Here is a 17,561-nt window from a genome sequence, read left to right as displayed (position 1 = left end):
TTTCTGTTAAGCAAGGGTACAGCATGTATTTTTGTTTAATAGTTAATGTATATTATACCCTATATGGTGAATTAAGTGGGAAGGGGTGTAGAGAAATCACCTTTTTAAAAAAGGGCATATCTAAATACTGATGTATTATAATCATATTAGACTTATTATATGAATATTAAAAGAACAAATCCCTGAGCAATAAAACAATCTTGGAGTATAAGTATTAACTATTCACCAAGAAGGAAAACCTAACTAGGGCAAATTGTTATTTGTTATTTATTATGAAAACAGAACATTATACATTCATATAGTAGTATACGGTTGTCTGAAAGCAGCTGAAAAATAAAGTTTGAAAAGTTTTAAAACCCTTAACAGAGAAAAATTCCACAAGCCATTGAGCATTATTCTCTAACAATCAAGCTTCAAAACATAATCTTAACTGCCATAGGTACTTTTCCCCTATAATCTGTACTATATATTTGATACATTAGAATATTAAAAAGGCTTATTGTTTAAAATGTTTTAAAGCTGCTACTTGTTTTTCACCAAAATGAAAATTCTATGCATGAAACAGTTTCCCTGTGTTTTCCCACTTTTCCCAAAAACTGTGTATTAAAGATACATTTTGCCAACAATCACAATATATTCACGTACCTAGAAACAGTAGCTATTTTATTATTTCAACATTGTAATGCACTTACAGTTACAACAGTACATTGAAGTTACTGTTGGTATGTTTTTCTGTTTTATTATTCAAGTGGTTTCCTACTCAATTTAACAGTAACTGTTATGGACCTAACAATTGTAGGGAGAGAATGCCATCTGCTGCTTCCTATGTGTACTCAACAGTAGGAGAAAAGCTACTACTTTTCCATTTTTATTTTAGACAATGTTAGATAATTTCCATTTTTATTTTAGACAATGTAAAAATACATCAATGAGCACCTACACTGTCTTAATACAAATTCCAAGTTATCCCACAGAAAGGATACAATGTACTTACATATCACTAGCTCATGATGCTTATAAACAAGGCTTTTTTTTCACTCAGATGCTGAGAGCCACAAAATCAAAAGGAAAGGCTCAGACACCTGGCCTTAAAAAATTATTTCCTATGTATGAATTACTACAACATCCTATTTAAAAATGTGATTTATACATAATGTATCATTCAAACAGGACACTTTAAAGAATGAAACATGAAGCTATTAACTAAAGATTCTGGCAAGACAACAAGTGTGAGCTGGGTAAATCATAAGCAAATCTGGATACATGGTTATCCTATTTATAAATTATTATCCTGCTTGCACTCCCTCTGGCTTCATAACTTTCCCAATGCCTTGAGAACCTTCCTGAAAAGCAATTTGGAAATTTTTAGGAAATTCCTAGATTCATTAGAATGAAGGCCAAAAAAAAAAAAAAAAGGTGGGAAACTAGCATGGATGTACACCCCCACCCAAGCAGCTGCATCAATACAGACTGGTTTTTTTTTTAACTTTACTTTGTTATACCATTTCAATCCTTTGATACTAATAAATATCTTCTTTAGAAAGGGAAAGTACTTTCTAGGAGAATTCATTTATACATTAGCATGACATCCTTTAATTGGAATGCTTTCCAGTTGACATCTGGCAGATGCTAGGCACTTGGAAAGAAAGCAAATTTGGGCCATGGCAGGGGTGTGTGTGTTTTGTTTTATGTCTGAGTGGAGATACAGATCATTTTGGAAGATGAAATCTCTTTGGTAGTGAAAGACTGCACAGCATAGCAAAACAAGGAGTAAAGAAAGGGAGAGAAAAATCTATAAGACTAACTTGTCTATTTCAAAATTTAAATCCAAAGAGGGGAAAAAAAAAAAACTTGCTTCCTCCTCAATTTCTGGTATCCTGTTTTGGGAGGCCAAATCCAGGCAAATTCTATTTATATACTATGCTTTATCAGTATCATTGATTAAATAGCTCTCTGTGAATCTATTTTTAAAGGAAAATGCTTTCCAAGATTTATGCTTTCCAAAATCCACATTTTTACTAACTGTTGGAATTTCACTCACCAGTGAGCTTTTATAACCAACCAGACAAAATTGATGATTATGGGAGGGTTGGCTTGTAAAATAAAGGGATGTAAGAACAAAGTTCAAAACTTCAAACTTTTGGCAGATATTTAGTAGCCAAGGGATAGGGGTAGGTGTGTGTGTGTGGGTGTGTGGGTGTGTGTGTGGGTGTGGGTGTGTGGGTGTGTGGGTGTGTGTTTAAAAGGGCTCTTTATCTACTTTTACAACTGAAAATCCAATTTTAATTGTACTAAAAATTAAAATCGAGTTTTTCTACTAAAAAGTAGAAATGCATATCTAGTATAAAAAAGTAATATTTAAAACTTTTCTCAATAAACTGACATAATTTATAATTATAGTAAATGGTGGCACATAGTATATAAGAAAATAAAGGAAAGCACTAGTCACTTTTACCAGAGAACAACTAATGGATATAAAAATAAAGAAGAAATATTGTAAAATTCTGATACACTCTAAGAATTATATTTAGATGACTTTTAATGTTTTAAATTGTATCCTAATATTTTAAAGAGAGGCTCTATTTACATATATAGTTTAACTATTAGCTATACTTTAAGAAAACAATTATTTTTTTTAAGATAGCTCTGTTGCCCAGGCTAAAGTGTGATGGTGTAATCATAGCTCACACAGCCTTGAACTCCTAGGCACAAGCAATCCTCCCACCTCAGCCTCCCAAGTAGCTAGGACTACAGATGTGTGCTACCATGCCCAGCTAATTTTTCTTTCTTTCTTTTTTTTTTTTTTTTGTAGAGACAGTGTTAGGTTTAAATAATTCACCCTTCCCAAAATTCCATCTAAACCTCCTATAGAATCCACCTCTCTCCCCCCTTCCTAGGGATGTATTAGGCACATAGCCTTTGCCAGACTCCTAGGGAGATACAGCAATGAAATGCAAAAGAGGAACTTACTTTTCTTATCCCTCTGTTTTTCCCTAGGGAGATAAAGGAAGGGAAGGCAAGAGGGGAATTTACTTTCCTTATTCTTTCTGGTTGTTTGAAAATAATTTATTTACTCCTCCCAGAAAAACTCTCTATAAAACCCAAGGCTCTCCCCTTTTTCTCTCATGGACACCTTTCTCAGCATCCACCCATCTGCACCCAGATGCTCAAAATAAACATTTGCTACACATGAGGCTTCATGTGTCTCTTAGCTCTGGACCTAACAGACAGGGTCTTATTATGTTGCCCAGGCTGGTCTAGAACTTCTGGCCTCAAGTGATCCTCCCATCTCAGCTTCCCAAAGCACTAAGATTACAGGCATGAGCTACCATGCCCGGCCTTAGCTACACTTTTGATTAGTATATTTTATTCCATGAGTGTGCTGCATTACTGTAATTAGATGTTACTAAATACCTAAGTGGTTTATTTATGTGACTCAGAAAGAACCCACACAACTAGATGACAAACTGGTCAGTTTGTGGAGGCCTGAATTTGCTATACCTTCTTGACTAGAGTTCTGGTGCTCTGAACACAAGATAGGCTACATATGACTGCTATGTGTCTCCTTTCCCAGGCTTCCTATTCTTAAAAAAACCTCTTTTCCTTACATCAGTTATGTATTCATTCACTCAACAAACATTTGCTGAGAATTTACTAACATTAGACTCTGCAATGGTCACTGGGGATGATACTGCCTTAGCTATACAAATCTGTGAACTCAAATAAAATCTTAAGCACCCCCCCCACACACACACACACTGGCTGACTGAATGGACCCCCTCTTGGCCAAGGGTATACCCTAAAACTAAATTGCCTGCCAGGAGGAAGGAGGTCAGACATGTATCATCATGCCCCCTCCCTTCTTGGAGATATTAACATGCCTAAGGGTATATAAGACAAACCTGCAGGTCCCCAATTTAGACAACAAATATATGGGTGACTTGTCTGATAAACAGAGCTCCTTATCTTAAAACATTCCAAGCCTTTAGACAAAGCTTCATGTCTTTAACCAATTACAAGTCAAAGAATCTTTAAACCTACCTATAACCTGTCAGCCCCCGCCACCCTTCCAGATGGCCCATCTTTTCAGGCCAAACCAATGTATGCCTTCCATGTATTGATTTATGACCTTACCTGTAACCCCCGTCTCCCTGAAATGTATAAAACCAAACTGTAACCCAACCACAGCAAGTCAACTTGCTCAAGGCTTCTTGGGTGTGGCTCCAGGTCATGGTCTTCAAATTTGGCTCAGAATAAATCTCTTTAAAATTATTTTACATAGTTTGGCTTTTTTTTCCCCTTGACACATCTCCTTCAATTTCTTTGCACATTCTGTTCCCATTTCCTAGAACAGGCATCCCACTTTCTTTCTTCTCCAGCAGCTTCAACTAATTCTTCTGGATTTTTATTCAGAAATCTCCCTTCCCAAAAGCTCTGATTCCCAAACTCTGGGCTAACTACCCTGACCCTTGTGTTCCATGACACCAAATTATCATTGCATATATAAAACTATACGTAATTCTCCAAATTAATTTGTATCTCTATTAAAATTATACACATACATAATTTGAAAGTCAAACAGTAATTACAAAAAACTACCATCCTCTGACACACTCCTTCCCACATGTGATTCCAACACTCAGTCAACCCACTTTCGACTTTTAGCATTACTTTTATTATTTTCATTCTTCTAAATACATGCTGACAGACCTATTTTTTCATTTTTGAATTTCTGACCTTATCTTTTGACTCTCTAACATATATTTATGACAAAGCACCCATTATTCACAACTAAGCTACAAAGTACTGCCATTATATTTCCTTTCCTGTACAAATATTTAGTCTGGCTTCCTTTCCATCTATCTAAGTTTCTAAGTGTTTCTATATTACTAAATGATCTACAATCACTATTCCAGATCTGTAAAATTCCTCAACTCATCTCAACCAGGCCCAAGACACCAGGTAATCTATCAGTTCCTTAAAAAAAAGAAAAGAAAAAACCTGTAACCTCCCAACTGCTCCAGTTTGAAGTGGTTGCTTTCTGTGCCTAAGGCACAGCTATAATCTTACAGCTTCCCTTAGCTCTCTGTGTTAGATCCCCTGATTCTCAGATACCACACCTTTCTTCCTCTTTTTTGGGTGTACATTCTTAATAGGGTGGAATACAGCCTCTGGCAACTTCCTGGTAAAGGATGTAAAGGAATAAATAAAGTTTGAGGCTCTGAGGGAAAATATCTTTAATCTACCTTTACATTTGTTTAAGTTTTAAACTGGATATAAAACTTTAAGTTGGAATTTATTTTTTTCTCAAAACTGGCAGGGTACTGTTTCACTTTCTATTTCTGGTATTGCAATTCAGAAGGCCAACATAATTTTCATTCCTAGTCCTTTGAATGTGACCTCTTTTCTGTCTGAAAGCTTTTAGGATTTTCTCTTTTTCCCTCCCTGATGCTACGGATTTTCAATGATTTATCTTGATATAGATCTTTCACTGCATAGTCTTTTTCAATATGGAACCTCTTATCTTTCATTACAGGAAAATTCCCAGCATCCTTTCATTTTTTCTTACTGGAACTCTCATTAATTGAATATTGGACCTCCTGGATTGTCTAATTTTCTTATTTTACTCTCCTATCATCCATTTTTAACTTTCTGCTTTGCGTGATATCTACTACTTTATCTTCCCAACTAAGTTTTAATTTCTACTATCACATTTTAATTCCAAAAAGCTCTTTCTTTTCTGAATCATCCTTTCAATATAAAACTGTTCTTGTTTCACAATTGCAATATTAATTTTATTTTCTTCCAATTTCCTATTATCTGTTTGTTTTTCCTTCTGCTTTTCATATAAGAAGCTTTCTTCAAAAGGCTGGCAGTTGTCAACTATCTTATCAGAATGAGTCACTAAAGACTGAATAGAAGCTCTTTGTTCACTATGGGGCTTCTCATCCAGTAAACTTCATAGTAAGGTCATAGGAAATTAGGTTGATTTTTAAATGGAGGACCCCATATATCTGTATCTGTAGGTCTCTCTCTTAAATAAGTTTATTGATCACAAAAGTATTTCACCAATCTATTGCTTTGGGGTTTTAAGCCTAGCTAAGAGTTTATGACAGCCATGAGTTGCAAACTCTATTTTTTCACTCTACTGTCTCATTCTAATCCCCAGCTGTTCAAACTTCTAAAAAAAGAAAAAACTTTCTGTCTCCTGCAAGAACTTGTGAGAGGGGGAGCTCTAGCTGTGCTGGGGTAGGTAGGGATTCTGGGAATCTAATCAATTCTAATACACACTTTAAATCAGTTAACATATTTTAAGCCACACCCTGTACCCTAGCATTCAAACTTATCTGGTGTCTCCAACTTCTGAGCTTTTTCAGGGTTCTTATTACAAATCACCTGGCTAACTATTGGCTTTCTTCACTGCAAGAATTTAGGGTTCAGCCCTCTCAGGTACATTCACACTGATACCACTTACACATCTTGTTGCTAGCTTCAAGCCTTTAATCTTCGAACATCTCTCTTATTTTTTCTTTGCAAATATATTTCTTTTTATTCTTCTACTGTCATTAGAGTTTCAAGAGGAAAGGAAGATAATTCATGCACTTAAAGTGTACAATTCAATGGTTTTTAGTATATTCAGATATGTATAACCATCACCACAATCAATTTTAGAATACTTCAATACAACAAAAAGAAAACCCATATGGTTTACTCATGACTACTCAATCTCCAAAACACCAGCCCTAGTCATCCAATAATCAATCTACTTAAATGTGAATATCCAATTTGCTATATTTAGCTAGAGTTCTAATAATTATTTTGTAAGTTAAATATTTCAAATATGAAACAGGCATAAAATATAAGAAATACCCATGCACACCTACCATGCAGATTAAGCAAATATTAAAGACATAAAGTATGCCTTCTTCCTTAATCCCATTCCTCTTCTCAAGTTGCTATATTCCGCAGGAGTAGAATTACTGGAGTAGAATCATATGGTAACTCTATGTTTGACCCTTTGAAGAACTGCTGAACTGTTTTTCAAATCGGTTGTGCCATTTTACATTCCCTCTAGCTACTGCTATAAGGATTCCTATTTCCCCAGATTCTCATCAACACTTGTTACTGTCTTTTTGATAATATCCATTCTAGTGAGCATGAAGTTGTATCTCATTGTAGTATTGACATGAATTTCCTGGAAAACTAATGATACTGAACATCTTTCCATGTGCTTATTGGTCATTCATATAGCTTCTTTAGAGAATTGTCTATTTAGATCTTTTGCTCATTTTAAAAATAAAAGATATTTTATCACTGAGGTCTAAGAGTTTTTTATATATTCTAGATGTAAGTCTCTTATCAAATATATGATTTGCAAATGTCTTCTCCCATTTTTGTGGGTTGTGTTTTCATTTTCTTGATGGTATCCTTTGAAGTACAAAATTTTTTCATTTTGATGAAGTACAATGCATCTATTGTTTTATTTAGTTGCTTGAGCTTTTGATCTCATATCTAAGAGACCATTGCCCAATCCAAAGTCATACTTACTCTTATGTTCTAAGAGTTTTACGTTATTAATTCGTACACTTAGATCTGATTCAATTTTACTTAATTTTATGTATGGTATGAGACAGGAGTCCAACTTCATTCTTTTGCATGTAGATATCCAGTTGTTCCAGTGCCATTTGTTCAGACTATTCTTTCTCCATGAATTGTCTTGACACCCTTATCAAAAATCCAGACTGCAAATGTGAGGATTTATGCCTGCATTCTCAATTCTGTTTCATTCATCTATATGTCTGTTCTTATTATGCTAGTATCACACTGTCTTGATTACTACTACTGCTTTGTAGTAACTTTTGCAATTGGGAAGTGAGCATCTTCCAATTTCATTCTTTTTCAAGATTGTTTGGGCTATTCTGGGTCCTTTTAATTTCTTATGAATTTTAGGATAAGCTTGCCAATTCCTGCAAAGAAAGCTAAGATTTTAAGACAAGATTACATTACATTTGTAGATTGATTTTGAGAGTATTACAATCTTAACAATGTTAAGCTTCTCACCCATGACCATGAGATATATTTTTCCAATTAGATCTCCTTAATTTGTTCCAACAATATTTTGTAGTTTTCAGATTATAAGTTTTATAATCTTTTGTTAAATTTATTCCTATTTAATTATTTTGGTGCTATTATAAATGGAATGAATGTTTTGTTCATTTCATTTTTGGATTTTTCATTATAAATGCATAGAAATTTTTCATTGTAAATGCATAGAAATAGGGAACAGCAACTGGAGAGCTTCTTAAATAATACCTTTATTCAGCTATGCTGAACAGAATGTTGAAAGAAATACAGACAGTAAAGGCCATTCTGATGAGGTCTCAGATTGAAATGAAGAGCAAGTTACTGGAAGCTAAAGGAAAGGTGATCCTTGTTATAAAGTGGCAAAGAAACCGGTTGTCCAAAGAACCTGGATGTGTTTGTGTCCTCCTGTTTTGTAGAAAGTAGAACTAGTAAGCGATGATATAGGCTATCTGGCTGAAGAAAGTTCTAAGCAAAGTGGCAGCTTGGCTTCCTTTGAATGCTTATAATAAAATGTGAGAAGAAAGAAATGATTTAAGGACAAAATTTGTAATCAAAAGGAAAAAGACTTTAAGGTTTGGAAATTCCTCAGTCTGTCCATATTATAAAAAATGAGAAAGTGTGCTTAGGAGAGAACATCAGGGTGTGGCCAAGTAACCATCTGATAAGCAGATCAGTATGAACTGGCCAGATGTTATTCTTTAAGACAAGAAAATAATGACCCTGAAGACATATCAGAGATCCTTGGGGATGCCATTCCCATCACAGTTCCAAAATACAAGGGTCTGGAAGATGGAATGATTTGAAAGGAAAGGTGGTGGGTACCCACAGGACCTCAGAACTCACTGACTGGCCCTGCCTCAGTGCTCCATCCCCACATTCTGGTCTGGTGCTCCTTGGCCACCCCTGGTGGCTCCAATGAACCCAGGTTAGGCCCAGGACATAGCAGCCACACTTCTGGAAGGCACAGGTGGCAAACCTTAGTGGCATCTGTGCGATGTCATTTCTAACAGCCTGAAGGGTACTCAGGCCATGGGGGTGTGGTAATCTCCATTTCCAAAGATGGAGCTGCCTGGACCCTCAGGTGTACAACTCAGGCAGAGGGCTGCTATGAGGACAGGGCCACCATAAAGAGTCCCCTCTATGGTATTGCCTTGCAGAATTATGGGAGCAGGGCCACCCCCAGGACCTTTGACTGAGAGAGCCACCAGTGTGTGATTCCAGCCCAAGAGAACTACAGGTACCCCAATTCCAACATGTGAGAATTATGGGATGGCCTGAACCTAGGAAAGCAATGGGAGCAGGACCACCAAGATCCTTGGGGGCCCAATCTCTACCTCAGTGTGTCTAGAAGACAGGACATTAGCTCAAAAAAGATTATTCTGGAACCCTAAGATTTAATGTTGCCCTTTTAAGTTTTAGACTTGCTCAGGACCTGTCACTTCTTCCTTCTTTCCTGTTTAACTCTTTTGGAATGGGAACGTCTGTCCCATGCCTGTCTCACCATTGTATTTTAGAAGCACACAATTTGTTTAATTTCACATGTTCATAATTGGAAGGGTAATGTGCTTCACAATGAGTTTCAACCATATCTGATTTAGATAATATTTCAATGAGATTCTGGACTTTAGACTTTTGAACTGATGCTAGAATAAATTAAGACTTTGGGACTACAGGAATGGAGTATGTATTTCACATGTGAGAAGAACAGGCATTTTTTAGGGTCGGGGAGAATGTTATGGTCTGAATGTTTGTGTTCCCCTCAAAATTGTATGTTGAAACCTAATCCCCAGTGTGATGGTATTAATAGGTAGGGCCTCTGGGAGATGATTAGGTCACCAGGGCAGAGCCCTCATGAATGGGATTAGTGCCCTTATAAGATGCCTGAGAGAACTGTTTGCCCTTGCCACTATGTGAGGACACAAAAAGAGGGTATCATCTATGAACCGGGAAAAGGTCCCTCACCAGACATAGAATCTGCCAGTGCCTTGATGTTGAACTTCCCAGCCCCCAGAATTGTGAGTAATAAATGTTTGTTATTTGTGGTATATTTTTTTTACAACAGCCCAGAGGACTAATACGTTTATTGGCCATTGTGATTTCTTCTTTTGTGAACTGTTTATTCATATATTTTGCCATTTCTCTACCAGATAGTTTTTCTCTTATAGAGAAACAGTAATTGTTTCTGAACTGAATATTGGTTCTTTTTAACTTACATGCATTGTGAATGTATTTCCATCCTATGGGTTTTCGTCTTTACTTTGTTTATTGTGTCTTGTGATCCACAGGAGTCTTTACTTTTAATATGGGTAAAATTTATTAACTTCTTTGTTTAGAGTTTGGGCTTCTATGTCTTAGAAAATTCTTCCCTATCCCTAAATCATAAAGATAATGTGCGTTTCACATTTAGTCCTCTAACCCATTTGGAATTAATTTTTGCATGATTTGAAGTCATAATCCAAATTTTCCCATACAGATAATCAAAGATCCCAACAGCATGTCTTTAACAGTTTATCTCATCCTTATTTCATCACTTACTGTTTTAATGCATAAATGGATAGATTTTATAATTTTTAAATTTGCCCATGTCAAAAAAAAAGGTTGCAAGGGTAGGCAAAGTTCGATCATAAGGAGGAATTAATTTTGTAAATAATGAGAAACAATAAAAACTTTTAAGCAGAAAAATGCCACAGGAAGAAATGTGTTTCCTAAAGATTGGCAAAACTTAAAGTCTGACAAAAACAAGTATTATGATAATATAGAGCAAAAGAAACAGACACCCACCCTGCTGATGAAGGGAAAATAAACTACTGTAACACCAAAAAGGCAACTTGATAACATCTCGTAAAGCTGAAGATATGCATATTCTACAGCCCAGCAATTCCATGTCTACTATTTATCTCCACAAAACTCTTATGCATTCATGAGGAGACAGATATAAAAATATTTACTGTAGCATTGCATGTTAAAATTGAAAAACTGGAAACAATCTAACATATATCAACAGAAAAAAATGAGTATATAATGGCATATTAATATATTATAATACCATTTGGTAATTAAATACGTGTTACCATGAATAAATCTCAAAGACAATACTGAACAAAAAAGGCAAGTTCTTGAAGATCCAAACTGCATAATACTTATATAAAGTGAACACGTCTATGTTTTATTTATAAATATACAGAAATGTAGATAAAGAACCAAATCATGGATGAGAATAACACTAAATTCAGGATAGTAGTTACTCTTGGGAAAGAAGTGAAAGGAACAGAATCAAAGCATCAATAGGATCATTATTGTTTAATACAAAAATATATAGATCTGAAGCAAATACAGTAAAACATTAAGACTTGACTAAGCTGGATTATGGGCATATGAGCATTCATTACATTATTCTCTCTGGTTTTCTAATAAAGAAAAGATTACTCTGGTGGCAGTAAGGAAAATGGACTGGAGTGGAGTGAATTAAAATGGAAACAAAGAAGGCAATTATAATACTTTTGAAATCTAGTGAGAAATGACAAACAGTGACAATGAGGCTAAAAAAGAAACAGGAGAGAATAGTAGACCTGAGAGATATTTAGAAAATAAAATCAGCAGGATTAGGTGGCAGATCAGATACAAGATATAAGTGCAAAGGCGAAATCCTGGGTTCAATGTCATTCTTTCTTAAAAAAGGGAAGAAAAAAGGTTTTAAAAGATAGTGAGTTTCTTTTTTGAATTTGTTAAGTTTGAAGGACCCATTCAATACTCTAGTAGAAAGATTCAATAGAATGCAATATACAAAGTGGTTATAGCACAGGCTCTGGAGTCAGTTGTCCTGGGTTCAAATCCACTTAAACACATTAATTAACCACTCCAAGCCTCAGTTTTCATGTCTATAAAAAGGGAGGATGTTAATAAAATCATTATTCTTATAGCATTTCTGTGAGAACAAAATTAGATAATGCCTCTCAAGTTCTGATCAAAGTATTCAACACAAATATTACTCAATAAATTCACACAGCTACGACTGATGAACACTTCTTTCTCATAGTACTTACTTCTATCACATACATCACTTAGAACTCTTCAGTGATTCCATTTTTGTTCCTGGAGCACTGATTTCCATAAATGATATTCTGTTGTATAGACAGGCTTTTATAACAATTTCAAGATAGTTGGCATTATACCTTATTTAGAACTGCTGAATAATTTCACTTGTCAGCATCATTTTCCAACTCAAGAATAAACCTTTTTTCATTGGAAAGTATTATACATGAGATTTAGGCCTAATTCCTATAGAATTCTACTACATATATACATTCACAAGTAGAAAGCATAAAAACAATATGCCAGACCCTTGGGGTTGATAACAATAAACAAGGCAGAAACTGTGCTAACCAAATTATACTCTATACATGTTTACCAACAAATAATTACAATGGAGTGTGATAAATGCTAAAATATGGGACAAACGGGTACTACAGAACACAGACAAAAAGAATTTTCCCAGAATTTGAGAGTTAAGAAGGGAATCCTAAAGGATTAGGTTGTCTCGATGTGAGGGATAAATAGTTAGTAGAATAAGGCACAAAGGTGAAAGTAGGATTTTAAAAAATAGTGTCTGAAGCAACATGTTTTCTCCTAACACTTAGAACTGACAGAGAGCATAGTCTATTAAAGAAGCTAACAAAAGTTTAGCACACATACAGCATACAGTGTAAGTACAGAATACCGGAGCATGAAGTTGGTGACATGCAGAAAAGAGACTGGGAGGAACCTTGCAAGTCATACTCTAAATGATACAATTAAATGAGATAATGCTTAAAAGCGCTTCGCATAGTTCCTGGTACAAAATATGTACACACTAATTGTTAAATATTATTCACTTACTACTATCTAATACTCTCCCCTTACTAGGCAGGAGGATCGCTTGAGCCCAGGAGTTTGAGGCTGTAGCGAACGACGGTCCTGCCACTGTTCTCCATCCTGGGCATCAGAGCAAAACTCTCTCTCAAATACACATGCACATGTGCATGAACACACACACACACAAACAAATATTCTCCCCACTATGCCACAATTTGGAATCAAACAATACACTCACCAAGAAATATTTTCCACCAATATTTGTCTTAGTTGGTTGCCAGAAAAAGATGATACTTACTAGGCATCATAGAGAATGTGTTCTTTCATTAGGAAAATGGGAACAACAATACCAACCTTACAGGTCTACTACAAGGAATAAAGTAAGTTTGAAGAGTTCTTAGAAGAGTGACCCCCAGAAATGATTCCAAGTAAGACAGACTAGCAGACAAATCAGAGATATAGAAAAGCTGGAAGCTTTAGCTTCACTTTGGGGTTATGTGATAGGAATGCCTTAGAAATAAAGTCATTTTAGGACTACCTCCCTTTGGTAATGGGGTAAGATGCATGCACCATAACTATTAAAGTTACAATAAAATGAATCAATACCATTCTAATGATGTGTTTACTTTTTTGTAACATACATGCTTTTTTAAAAACTAAAAACTAGTCTTCTGTAATTTGCCTTTTTCACAATGACCCTGTATTAAAAGTTTTATGTGTGTGTGTGTGTCTGTGTGTGTGTGTATATAAAAACAAAAATTTTTAAAAAAACTTCTGAAATCCCATTGTCCTAAAACAACTAGTCCACTTTACATATTTCTTTCCAAGTACTTTAAAAACAATAATTAGAAGGTTTTTCTACTCCTCATCATACTGTTCTAAGACTAAAATCAAATGGATATTAGATTAGTAGTACTCACTTTCGCAAAAGCAAAATAACAAAATTTCCAGGTATATTAGACAATTTGTCATAATTAGATTTATATCCAACCTTCAAGAAGTACTTCTGCCATTTAAAAGAGGTCCCCTGTAAAAATTTTAGAGCACGTAATTTTTGTCTGATTCTCATATGTCTTACTGACAACCTAAAACATTTATTAATACTTCTAGCTACTCCTTTTGGTTCCAAATAAATCTTACTCATTGGCAGCTAAATTCTATGAAGATTTTATTGATATTAATCCTAAACTGCAATAAAATATCACAATGCTTTCATAAGAGAAGCATCAAGCTGCATCATTTCCTTAACAGGTGAAGAAAATTCTACCTGGAATAAACTAAAAGATGACCTTAAAACCAAACAGATATTTTTTCACACTACTATACGATTATTATTACCAGAAAATCATAAGTGAACTGAATGTTAAGTTAAATTTCCTAAGATAAAAAAAACTCAATTGAGTATAAAAAGCTTGTTTTAGAATTTTTAAATATGGAATCCTTCAACATTACTAAAATTATAAATTCAAAGGAAATAAGAATATCCTCAGGACTTCTTATAGAGAATGTTTTGGAAAGTTATCATTACAGAAAGAAGAAAAAAAATCTCATGAATCTTAGTGTCACAAGTATAACTAAATATCTGGCTTAGTGTTCACATAAATGCACTCAATAATCCCTCATTAAACCTCAAAATAAAGTCATTCAGATTTGCTGATGCTAGACATCAATTATTATACTATGAGCATTCCCTACAATAAGGTTATTTAATTGCAGCCTCTTAAGGACACATTCTCCTAGTTCTCAATATTTAACAAGTAAAAATGCCAAGGAACGAGTGAATTATACTGGAAATCACATAAATAAATGTCAAAAAAAAAAAAAAATCCCAGAACTATTAAAAGTTCTAAGCTACTAAAAGAGCAAAGTTTATGTTTTTAGTCTTGAAATACAATACGATAAGGCAAAATCCATTAGTGTTTAAAATAAATATTTAGTGACTATCCATGTAAAAAATATTTACTACCTCTCTGCCAATCAATCTTCAAAGAAAATAGCAAATCTATAGAACAAGCAAATTAATCACACTACATTTCAATACCAATTCATCAATTGATTTCAATTGATAAAATACACTTCTTATGTAGAAATTTCCCAAATAATATAATTTCACCTTGAGGCTTTTAAGCATACATCTTTCTTCTACTCCAATAACATTTTTAAAAATCTCTAGTAACCTACCTTTGAGGTTCTTTGAAGTTGATCACCAACATATGTTTTACGAAACTGATCCAAGAACCACAAAATTGCAAGCTCTATCTTCTCATTAGAACACTGAGGCAATCCGGAATCCATTAAAGATATGAGCTGAAAAACTCTTTTCATGAAAGAAAGAAAGAAGCTTCAGTACAAAAATCTTAGAGAAACAACATTAAAACATTTATCATAAATGCAATATAATATATAATCACTGTAAAAAGTGAGAAAATACAAAAGCATATTCAAAAAATATTTTTAAAGCATCTGAAATCCTAACAATGAGAGATAACTATAATTTGGTCTAATTCCTTCTAGCCTTTTTTTCCTAAGACATACACAGGAATACAAACCCATATATGTATACACATACAGTATTTTACTAAAAATTTATATATAAATGAACGGCATACAGATAAAAATATTATACATATATATAAGTAAATATATATGTATACATAAGTTTTTAGTAAAAGAATGGTACTGAATGTGCAGTTTTGTATTTCACTTTTTTACTTAATCTTATATTTTAGTTAATCTTATACTTTTTACTTAATCTTATTTAGAAATAATTAAATATTCTGAGATCACATGGCTCAATATTTTTAAAAAGTCAAGAGATACACCTATCAAAAGTTTGATAGACGACTCTTTTTTTTCTTTTTTTTGAGACAGTGTCTCACTCTGTTGCCCAGGCTACCTCACAGCAACCTCAAACTCCTGGGCTCAAGCAAACCTCTGTCTCAGCCTCCCGAGTGGCTGGGACTACAAGCATGAGGCATCATGCCTGGTTAAGTTTTCCTATATATTTTTAGTTGGCCAATTAATTTCTTTCTATTTTTAGTAGAGACAGGGTCTTGCTCTTGCTCAGGTTGGTGTCAAACTTCTGACCTTGAGCAATTCTCCCACCTTGGCCTCCCAAGAGAGCTAGGCACTCTCTTAATAAGTAATAAAGTTTTACCTGAAATAAACTACAACATGATCTTAACAAAATCCAAACCTTCTAACAGTAGTTAAACTACTATTATTAATTATAAGAAATTCATAATTTTCTACTTATTACTAAAAATCATTATTAGAAAATCACAAGTGAACTGAAGGTTAAGTTAAATTTCCTAGAGAAAAAGCTTAATTCAATATAATGAAAAGCTTACTCCAGAATTTCAAAAAAGAAATCTATAAACATTACCTATTTTCATTAAAATTTTCTGGTGGAGGCTGCCAAGTGCTTTGCATGAACAAAATCAGTACATTATAATGATTTTTTAATAGCAGTTAAGGTTATTGAGAAAGCATCACCCGTTTCTAATTTGCATAAAGGCTATTCCTAGATATGACACATCCAGTTCCTTCCAATGTATGCCCACATGAACATATACACATTCATTGTTAACAGTTTATGTGTCATTCCAGAGAAGTTTTTATATATGTACAGGCAAATATGACTATAGTCTCCTCCCAAACCTTCTGAACACATGGAGCATACCCATACATATATGGTTCTAAGCCTAGCTTTTTCCATTTAGCAATAAATCTTAGAGATCTTCCTATGTTAGATATAAAGAGATTTCTCATTCTGTTGTGCAGCTGCTCAACATTCTACTAAATGAATGTACCATATTTTCAAACATTCCCCTACTGATAGACACTAAAGTTGTTTATAATTTTTGCTATTATAAAAATGTTGCAATTAGCAATCTTGTACACGTCATTTCACATTTACATATTTATAATATATAGTCCTAAAAGTCAAACTACTAGATCAAACAGTTTAAACTGTTATAGTTTTGATAACTATTAACAAATTGTCTTCCATAAAAATTGAAACAACTTATACTTCTACCAGCAATCCATGAGAGTGCCTATATACACACAGATAATTCAGGATGATACAAAAACCTCAGATTTTCTGGAAATCTGAAAAATGGCCCCTCAGTATAGTTTTAATTTGTATTTCCCTACATATGTGAGCTTAAAATTTTTCCATGTTTTTAAGCCCTGAGTATATCCTTTTCTGTGACCTGTTTGCTCATATCTTTTGCCATTTTTAGCTACTGGGGTGTATTTTTATTACTGATTTGTACAAATTCTTTATATATTATTAGAGAGCTGACCCCTTTGACTATAATTATACCGACCTTAAATTTGTTTTATTGTTTTCATTTGTCTCCTGATTTTGATTACAGTTTTTTAATGCCATGCAGCAGTTTTTGTTGTTTCTCTTACACAAAAAAATGTAATAATTTTTTCTTTTATGGATTTCATGTAACAGCAAGGTTTTACCTGAATCTAAGGTATTTTTATGTTTCTTTTATTTTTCTTTTGACATTTATCTCTATGATACATTTGGATTTATCTTGATATATATTAATAGTGTGCAACAAAGATCCAAGAGCAGTTTTTCCAGATGGCTAACTAGTTGATTTAAC

General features: G+C 34.0%; 1 protein-coding gene across 4 annotated transcripts in view; it reads right to left on the bottom strand.

Annotated features, from left to right (window-relative positions):
• The window catches only part of RANBP17 (RAN binding protein 17), a 361,100-nt gene that overhangs the window by 257,922 nt on the left and 85,617 nt on the right, over positions 1-17,561 (bottom strand). For all 4 annotated transcript variants that reach the window (XM_012756963.3, XM_075996284.1, XM_012756961.3 and 1 more), the window contains one exon: positions 15,118-15,253. In XM_012756963.3, coding sequence (XP_012612417.2) covers positions 15,118-15,253 — 136 coding nt within the window. The remainder of the gene's footprint in view (positions 1-15,117; positions 15,254-17,561) is intronic.

This window comes from Microcebus murinus, chromosome 21 (assembly GCF_040939455.1).
Source record: "Microcebus murinus isolate Inina chromosome 21, M.murinus_Inina_mat1.0, whole genome shotgun sequence".
Classification (NCBI taxonomy): domain Eukaryota; kingdom Metazoa; phylum Chordata; class Mammalia; order Primates; family Cheirogaleidae; genus Microcebus; species Microcebus murinus.
This window is presented reverse-complemented; position numbering and strand designations above follow the sequence as displayed.